The sequence below is a fragment of the Quercus robur genome, chromosome 2 (genome assembly GCF_932294415.1).
Source record: "Quercus robur chromosome 2, dhQueRobu3.1, whole genome shotgun sequence".
In the NCBI taxonomy this organism is placed as follows: Eukaryota; Viridiplantae; Streptophyta; class Magnoliopsida; order Fagales; family Fagaceae; genus Quercus; species Quercus robur.
The window spans coordinates 56,773,392-56,783,102 of record NC_065535.1 but is presented as its reverse complement, the minus strand read 5'-3'; the positions used below and the strand labels follow the sequence as shown (position 1 = coordinate 56,783,102).

The 9,711-nt window shown below is 34.3% G+C and overlaps 1 protein-coding gene across 1 annotated transcript; it reads left to right on the top strand.

Annotated features, from left to right (window-relative positions):
• Positions 1 to 6,352: 6,352 nt before the first annotated feature.
• LOC126714125 (uncharacterized) lies at positions 6,353 to 9,498 on the top strand. The gene is made up of 3 exons (XM_050414128.1): positions 6,353 to 6,868; positions 7,912 to 8,149; positions 9,054 to 9,498. The coding sequence occupies exons 1-3, from the start codon at positions 6,503 to 6,505 to the stop codon at positions 9,206 to 9,208; spliced, it is 759 nt and encodes a 252-aa protein (XP_050270085.1). The 5' UTR covers positions 6,353 to 6,502; the 3' UTR covers positions 9,209 to 9,498.
• The last annotated feature ends 213 nt before the right edge of the window (positions 9,499 to 9,711 follow it).

The following is a 9,711-nucleotide window of genomic DNA, read 5'->3' as shown; positions in this document are numbered from 1 at the left end:
AGGTTGCACGCGATGTGCAATTAGAGACATTCTTTCAACAAATAGAGGAGTGGTTTGATGCGCTTTCAAAGCAGCTCACCGCCTTAGCCATTGGAAATCAACCTCAAAACTACCATCCAAATCCATGTTTTGTGGAGGAGGAGGAGGATCTTGATATCAAGTAGGAGGGTTGCGATATCAAAGAGGATGATGAATATATTGAAAGCGTTTGTCTAGTAGATTGGGATTCTCCACCAATTTATGATGATTATCCTGAAAATTTTAGTCAAGGAGAAAAGATTGAGCTTGATAAATATAAATTCATATACATACGAGATGAGCCTATAACTCACATCGTTGATAAGACTTTCGACATTCAGAAACAAAAGGTTAATGATCCCTTCTGGGAGGATTTTATTGAACAAGAATTGATAGAGGTCAACAAGAGGCATGAACGAATGATTTTAAGTAATCTCTATGGAGGAGGAAATATGAAGTTTTTGGATGTGTGCATGGATTCTTTTTTAGTACTTGCTTCATATATCCTGTCGTGGCAAAAGAGGTCAACAATAAAAATCCGTACATCAAGATTTATTATGAGTGAGAAAAAGATTGATAAGTAGCATATTAATTCATCTTGTCTTGCACAGAAGAATAGGATGGAGATGATTATTCGGGGTTCCAATTGATCGTGGAAGATTGCCACAAAACTCGAGGACAAGTTTTCCCCAATCCTGAGAGAATGACGCAGATTGGTTAAGGAAGGATAAAATCTTTTAATATTTTATGTTGTTTTTTCTTTCCTAGTGGAATTAGGATTTATTTGCTTTTACAAGTTCAATTAAAATCCTATTTCTAGTTGAATTAAAATTTTAATTGTTTTTCTTTTCCTAGTTACATTATTTTTCTTTTCTCAAGTAGAAATAGGTTTATTATTTCTTTTCCTAAAAGGAGTAGGAGAAATTCTATTCCTATAAATACTCTTTATAGAGGGGTTGATTATTATTATTATTGTGTGTTTTTGAATAAAATTTTGCTAGAGGTGTTTTTTCTATTATTTTGCCTATTAGCCTAGTGTTCTTGTAGAAGTTAGGTTTAGTGGAAGAGTTGTAGTATTTGTGTGTTATAGATTCTGCTTCTACACATTGATGCAGCGTAGGTGCGTAGAAGCAGAATCTATAACACACAAATACTACAACTCTTCCACTAAACCTAACTTCTACAAGAACACTAGGCTAATAGGCAAAATAATAGAGAAAACCTCTCTAGCAAACTTTTATTCAAAATACACAATAATAATAATAATCAACCCCTCTATAAAGAGTATTTATAAGAATAGAGTTTCTCCTACTCTTTTTAGGAAAAGAAATAATAAACCTATTTCTACTTGAGAAAGGAAAAACAATGTAACTAGAAAAAGAAAAAAAATTAAAATCTTAATTCAACTAGAAATAGGATTTTAATTGAACTTGTAAAAGCAAATAAATCCTAATTCTACTAGGAAAGAAAAAAAAAACATAAAATATTAAAATATTTTATCTTTCCTTAACCAATTTGCATCATTATCTTAGGGTTGGGGAAAACTCTTCCTCGAGTTTTGTGGCAATCTTCCACGATCAATTGGAACCCCGAATAATCCTCTCCATTCTATTCTTTTGTGCAAGACAAGACGAATCAATATGCTACTTATCAATCTTTTCTCACTCATAATAAATCTTGATGTTCAGATTTTTATTCTTGACCTCTTTTGCCACGGCGGGATATATGAAGCAAGTACTAAAAAAGAATCCATGCACACATCCAAAAACTTCATATTTCCTCCTCCACAAAGATTACTTAAAATCACTCGTTCACGCCTCTTGTTGACCTCTATCAATTCTTGTTCAATAAAATCCTCCCAGAAGGGATCAATAACCTTTTGTTTCTGAATGTCGAAAGTCTTATCAACGATGTAAGTTATGGGCTCATCTCGTATGTATAAGAATTTATTTTTATCAAGCTCAATCTTTTCTCATTGACTAAAATCTTCAGGATAGTCATCATAAATTGGTGGAGAATCCCAATCTACTAGACAAACTCTTTCAATATATTCATCATCATCTTTGATATCGCAACCCTCCTACTCGATATCAAGATCCTCCTTCTCCTCCACAAAACATGGATTTGGATGGTAGTTTTGAGGTTGATTTCCAATGGCTATGGCGGTGATCTGCTTTGAAAGCGCATCAAACCACTCCTCTATTTTTTGAAAGAACGCCTTTAATTGCACATCGCGTGCAACTTCATCGCGTTCATACATGTCATCTATGACAATAGGTTTTCCCCCATGTACTCCTCTTTGTGCCATAGTAGGAACCTAGACTGGCTCTGATACCAACTGATGCAGTGTAGGCGTGTAGAAGCAGAATCTATAACACACATATACTACAACTTTTCCACTAAACCTAATTTCTACAAGAACACTAGGCTAATAGGCAAAATAATAGAGAAAACCTCTCTAGCAAACTTTTATTCAAAAACACACAATAATAATAATCAACCCCTCTATAAAGAGTATTTATAAGAATAAAATTTCTCCTACTCCTTTTAGGAAAAGAAATAATAAACTTATTTCTACTTGAGAAAGGAAAAACAATATAACTAAGAAAAGAAAAATAATTAAAATCCTAATTCAACTAGAAATAGGATTTTAATTGAACTTGTAAAAGCAAATAAATCCTAAGTCCACTAGGAAAGAAAATAAAATATTAAAATATTTTATTTTTTCTTAACCAATCTGCATCACAATAATGTAGCAAAAGTAATATCTAACAAGATTATTACGTTTTACTAGAGAGATTATAAAGCCTTATTCTAATAATAAGAAGATTCAAGAATAGACTTATGAAATAATTAGAAATCTAATATCAATCTAACAAAATAATTATGTAAAGAGAATAATTGATTTCAATAATCAAAATGTGAAAAACATTCTTGGATTGTGATAGGCCAAAAATGTATTGACCCTCTATGGTAAATTAATCAATTAATTAGCCAAGTTAATTAATTAAGTCAATTAACATGTAATACGCGTGATAGCATAATCAAATCACCAACTAAGTTAAATGCAACGCACAATAAATTTGACACAGTGATTTGTTTACGAATGGGAAAAACTTGCAAGGCAAAAACCCCATCAGGTGAATTTAAGGTCACCACTTTTGAGAATCTATTATTATTAAGACAAGCGATTACAAGTAAAAGGAATCCTGGTACCTTATATCAACCTGCAGTTGAACCCTTACCCCAATACACAATTGGACTTGTAATGTAGTGGCAATTTCTCATTTCAATGCATGGCTCCAAGTATGTGACTAACCAATCGATGCACGAATCTCAGTACGTGACTAACATACTAACTTGAAAAGGATGTTAGCTGCAAAATTTTTCACTTCATCTAGACGATGAAGATCAAGAAACTCCTTGATCACAAAACCCTACGGCATATAAACATAGCAGATTCTTCAAGAGAAAGATGAACTAAGGCAGATTGTCTCCGGTCATAATATGCTTGCAACAATAAGTGCAACTACCTTATGATGGCCCTTAGAATAATCCTCATATATGTCTAGGGTTGTGAGAAAAAAAAACCTAAACACATAGCTTGAGTATGCGTGAAAAACAGATCTAAAAAACTGTTTTTCATAATTCTCGATAGATACAGCTGTCGAGATTATCTGTTGAGCTTCACCTTTTAAATCTCGATAGATACATCTGTCGAGTTATCTATCTAGATTTAAAGAATAGCACTTCTTCACTTGATTCTTGAACAGATTTGCATGGCTTCAATACTAGGACTTGAACTATTGTTCCTTGAAATATTAAACACGTCCTAGATTTACCCAATTACAAGTACATTTTGTCAAAGGATTAGTTTATTCTAAATGACATATGTTCTTAAAATGATTCACATATGTTCTAACAGATTGAATAGTAGACAACTTACAATGCTGGGGATTCACCACCCCTTACCCTAGTTTAGGTGCTTTAACTTCTATAGAAGATAAAAAAATCTCAAAAATTGATGAAAAATAAGGTTTTCCTACAGCCAAAAACGTGGCTGCCCTTGTATCTCTTTAATATGTATAACATTCAAAACCCTAAAACACATGCTCCTAAGAAGGAAAATAAAAAAATGTCAATTCTCGTTTTTCAACAATGGGTCAACTTTCAGGTTGGGTATGGCCTTGAAAACGGCATACAAATTCTGAAGTTTTGGTAAACTATAAAATTTTAGAACTTCAAGTCCTCTTTCCGTAGCCGCAAGAATTAAGTCAATCCAATACTGGAGTAAAAAAGATATGACCAAAATACTAAAATTAGTTAGAATATTTCCATGCCAGATTTTTTTCATTTTTGGCTTAAATGAATTTCTCTCTTTCCTTTTATGATTTCACACATCTTTGACTCATTAAATTCTTTAAAAGACACTTCTCAATTGATCTTCATCCTTGAATTCCTTTAGTTTCATATCTGTATTCTTAACTCATTAGTTTTAATCTCTTATAAGAGAAAAATACACACAATGAGTATATTGCACTTTTAAACTATTATCAATACACAATAAATTACATTGGCTAATATGTCAATAAACTCCACGATTATGCTGTATTTTTTTGATTGAATATAATTAACCAACTCATAATTTTTTTTTTTTGATTTGTCATTTTAAATAAAACAATCTACACTATAATTTAATTAAATAAACTCTTTTTCAAATAAATTTTCTAGGGTAAATTACAAAAAGTCCCCTGAGAGTTGGGCAAATGTTATATATTACCTTTATTAAAAAAAAAAAAAATTCTAATTAACTCCCTAAGCAGAAATTGTACTTTAACATTGGTTCCTCTATTCCTTCTTTTGCTTTCTTTTTCATCTCTAGCTAATCCATCAACTATTGGACAAAGTTTAGCTCTAAACCAATATAGAACCATCTCTTCCAACCCATTACATGATGAATTATAAGATTATCCATGTATATTATTTAAACAAATTACATGACTCATTAAAAAAGTCACGTGACTTAAAATACACATGAATAATTTTATAAATCGCAATGTAGTGGATTGGAAGAGATAACTCTATCTTGATCTGGAGCTAAGCTTGTTACTCAACTATTTATCATGTAGAAATTTCTTTGTGTATATAATTACCACAATATAGTCATTGTGGGACAACATTGTTTGTGGAATTTAGCATAAATAGTTTTAAGTATGATTTGTGCTTAAGGAAAAATTGGATAGTACTTGATTAACCCTAATCTCATGATAATTTTTGCATTTTACCAAATTTTCTAATTTACAGCCACTTGTTAAAATTAAAAAGTTAAAAGAGTTGAGTAGTTGAGTAAGAGAAAGTCTAAGAACACAATAAATTGTCATAACATATTTACAACACTATTATACATTTTGTTGTGATAGTAAGGCTGCATTTGGTTTGATTGAAAACATTTTACAGAAAACATTTTATAGCTTTAAAGGCGTTTGGGTAGATTGAAAAATCCAATCAACCTTAAATCATTTTCCCTTTGACTGTAAAATAGGACTGATTTTAGTGTAAAATGAACCATGCTTCTATTTTCCTACATTTTATTTTCAGTCGCAATACCAATGCGAGAGAGAGAAGAGAAGAGACCTTGAACATAGATGAATAAGCACTAAGAGATCAAAGAGGGGCCAACAGAAAATAGATCGAACCATCGTGGCCCAGTGGAGTGAGCCACCCATGAGCCGATTGGACCATTGTGAGCGACCCATCCATGAACTGTTTGGACCACCTTGACCAACCACCCACCCAACGAGATCTTGCTACTGCCTCCAGATCGAACCGTTGATCTTGTTGCTACCGATGCAACTAGATCGAGCCATTGACCCCACCCATAAACTTCTCTCAATCTCGTCATCTTGTTACCGATATAATATTTGTTTGGAAACTGAAAAAAAATGTAAAAAAATGTATTTTTTAGAGTATTTTCAAAAACATAACCAAATACCTAAAAATATTTTCACTTGAAAAAACATTTTACATTCTGAAAAACATATTTACATAAAGCCAAACACATTTTACATTGAGCTAGACAGAGGCTAAAACAACTTTGTCGGTAAACAAAAAGAACCGCAAATTAAAGAGAACTAATTCTTGGATGTCGGCCTCCTGATGTAGAGAATCTAATTAAAGGGGAAGAAAAGATCAACCCAATTAAAAATAACAACAATCCACGTGTACGAACAAATTATCATAGGAAATATCCTCCTCACTTTTGAAAGACCAAATAAAAAAAAAGGAAAAGTGTTGTCAAATCAGAATCAGCACGTCGTGCCCTCATCACTATAAAATCCTAGTTCCTCCACTCATTAAAATACAATTAGTTATAGACTGGTAGATGAAGAACTCAAATCATTGATTGGGATGGCCACTCACTACTGAGAGTCTTCAACTTCACAAACAAACAGTCTTCTCTCTCTACCCAAAAAAAAAAATCAAAATGGATGAATCGTTGTACGGTACGGAGAGGCCTACTGGCAATGGTAATTACGTGGAGGTGACCGACGGGGCCGGCGAGGACAACCAGCCCAAAGGGAATTACTCCTCCCACCACCACCACCAACAACACTACCACGGCGGCGGAGGAGGGGGGGCGGAGGAGACGTTGTACAGCGTATTCCACCGTTTCATATCGGCGATTCTGTTTCCTGATCACGGTGCGGATCCTGCTCCGCTGCTGCACCGGATCAAGACCTCTGTGGCCCACAACGCCCCTCTCCTTCGCGAAGCTGCTGGAAACACCTCCCGGAATGTTCTTATCTGGACTCGTAGAGGCTCTCCTTTTCGCGCTCTCCTCGTCATTTCTGTAAGTCTTTTTTTTTTTTATCATCTTTACAGTGTTACAAAGTTAGTATATTGTTGTCTATCAAAAGTGTACCTTTGTTACAACAAATACCAAGGTTAAATAAGAGACAAATTATCAAACACATAGAGGGCATACACAGAACAAGAAAACCCCCATCATGATCTCGAGTTATTTATTATTAGTTACTAATGATTGTAATAAGAATATACTTGGATTTGTAGTATGAACTCAAAATGAGATTACCCATCTTCTAAATTTTCTTGTGTTGATTATTGCCCGGGTCATGATACTCTGATTTCACAATGGGATTGTGTCCTCTGATTGTTATTTTACTTGATTTAATGGGGGGGTTGTTCTCTAGATTATGTTTTAGATACATTGTGCTACTCTATTCATATTTCTTGCAAGACAAAAGATGAGATTTTTTTTCCCCTAATTGCAAGACAAGAGATAAAATTCAAATCTTTTGGGATTAGCATAGAATGAGGATATAGACTATAGAGATATATGAATGACATTACAGGTGAAGTGAATGGTTTTGTGGAAGCATGTAAAACCAATTGATGAAAATACGAGGATAAGATGGTGGGGCAAACGGTATTAATGAATAGAGGCATGGGGTTGGGGGCATCACAATGACAAGAGGTTGTGGCATTGTCCATGGAGGAACCAGCCCAAAGCCATGTCACTGTGGTATCTCCTACTACAGGTATGGCACTAGCTAAGCTTTGACCTAGAGCATGAGTTAAGCTGATGAGGAAGAAAATTATGGTTGAAGCTATTTATGGTGGATATGACTCTAGCATAAATAACAGGAATTTAATTGCTTTGTTGAGTTCAACCCTTATTGGAGTTTGAGGATTGAATGATTATAATTTGTTTCTAAGCTGTGATTATAATTTGTCTCTCGAGTTTTGTCAATAAGTTTACATTCTAAATAGAGGTTCGTGAATTTTAATTCCTAAACTTGTAGATCCCGTATTCTTTTTATTCTTAATATCTCTTCTGAGTATATCTTGATTTACTTTCCAAATGTACTGCAGGTTGGGACGATCACTCTTCTTGCTTTGACAGGATTGCTTGTCTTTACGCTTTTCTTTCTGGCTGCAACTGTCAATGCCATTGTCATATCTCTTCTGGTGTCTTTGGCAGCGGCAGGTGGCTTCTTGGCTCTTTTCTTCACCTGTGTAACATTTATATACATTGGAGCGTTATCAGTAGCTGTGTTTGTTATTTCCAGCACTACAATTTCAGCAATCATAGCTGCTTTGATAGCTACAGGTAGAGATGACCTTTCTTTCTCACCCGCCACACCTTTTTTTTTTCTTTCTTTTATTGGTAATTACACATGCACCCAGGGGATCTTCAACTCAGAACCTCACCTTCCACCTTGTTATTAAAAGGGAAAGAGGTATCATTTGAATTAGAGATCATTGGCTTTTTCAGTTCTTACTTGCCCAAATTATACTTATTTACTTCTTATTATCAAGTCCTACCCGGCCAATGGTTTATCAGTTATACGAACTTCAACGGATGATTGGGAATTTTGCTCTTTAGTGTTTAACCAGAAGCGATTGCTAACCTTGTAACATTGGTTTCGCTTTAAAATTTATGTGACACAAAATTTAACTCATTCAACTTTCTGATCGGAACCATATCCGTAATTAAATAATCTAAGTGTAGTCTACAAAGATGATAACTATAATAAAAAATTATTGCACATCACCCTGAAGTTGATGTTGAAGTGCGATTTTGTTTTGTTTTGATTATGACTGACTGTATGTAAGGGCTTCTGGGGCTGGGCCCACAGTGGACCACTTGTCAAATAATTGTTTCTATCTCTGGTTAGATAAATATGAACATATCCTCGTATTGTGATATACTTTTTTGTTTCTTTCAGTTTGTCTATGCAAGTAAGAAACCAGCCAGTATTTCATTGTATGCACTGTTTAATGAAATTCATTCCTTGTTTAATGTGTAGATAAAAAAAATATTAGTGGTGTTTTTTTCTAGCATCTGCTAGTCAAATTTGCTGCTCATGCTATCAAATCGCTGGCTTTATTTTGCTTTTCTTTGTTACATGAAGCTTGATAGTCGTTCATATTATATTGACTTTTTGATACTGCTCAGTGGCTATGTTTCCCATAACTCCTCTTTCTGGACCCAAAATTTGTGTGTAAACCAGGGTGGATTGGATTCTTCTGCACTTTGTGGTTGGCAACAAAGAAAGGCTTCGATATTGCTAAACACTCGCTCTTTGTGACTGGTTCAGCAATCTCATCTTACTCTACTGGTAGGCATGTTCACCACCATGAAGAACTAGGCAAGAGAGCAGATTGAGAAGTTACAACAAATAGAAGTCCACGTGTGTAGAAAATCTTATACATGCCTTTATACAGGATTATGCCTGCAAAATTTTCTTGACACATGGCTCTTGTGATTATGCTGTTGCTCAATATTGTTGCTTGTTTGCGGTTTGGAAGCATATGATTGTAATTAGTACTGCTAGCTAAGATAGTGATCTTCCTATATTTGTCTTTTCATTTCGCATTGTATAATTAATCAGAGTTTTGCAGTTTGTTTGCAGTTTGCGTGTCTATATGAAGAGAAAACAGTGGTTTTGTCTTGTATTTATTCTCCCTTTCACTCATCTCTCTCTGTGTGTGGCTTGTTTGGTTCATGGCATTGGAGTTAGTCGAAGTTGGACTCAATACTAGGTGGGTTTCTCTATTGATTGCTGATTTTATGTAAATACTCGAATTTTGAGGATCTTGCAGCCAGAGGATATCTACGAACTAACTGTATCGAACGTTACCTGTGCGTGCACACCTGGCATCTTGTCA

What these genes read in the sequence shown, in the direction of transcription:
- LOC126714125 (XM_050414128.1), top strand. Translation starts at nt 6,503, where the DNA reads ATGGATGAATCGTTGTACGGTACGGAGAGGCCTACTGGCAATGGTAAT. An exon ending in GCGCTCTCCTCGTCATTTCT is followed by an intron (nt 6,869 to 7,911) that starts GTAAGTCTTTTT and finishes AATGTACTGCAG; the next exon opens with GTTGGGACGATCACTCTTCT. An exon ending in AGCTGCTTTGATAGCTACAG is followed by an intron (nt 8,150 to 9,053) that starts GTAGAGATGACC and finishes TGTGTAAACCAG; the next exon opens with GGTGGATTGGATTCTTCTGC.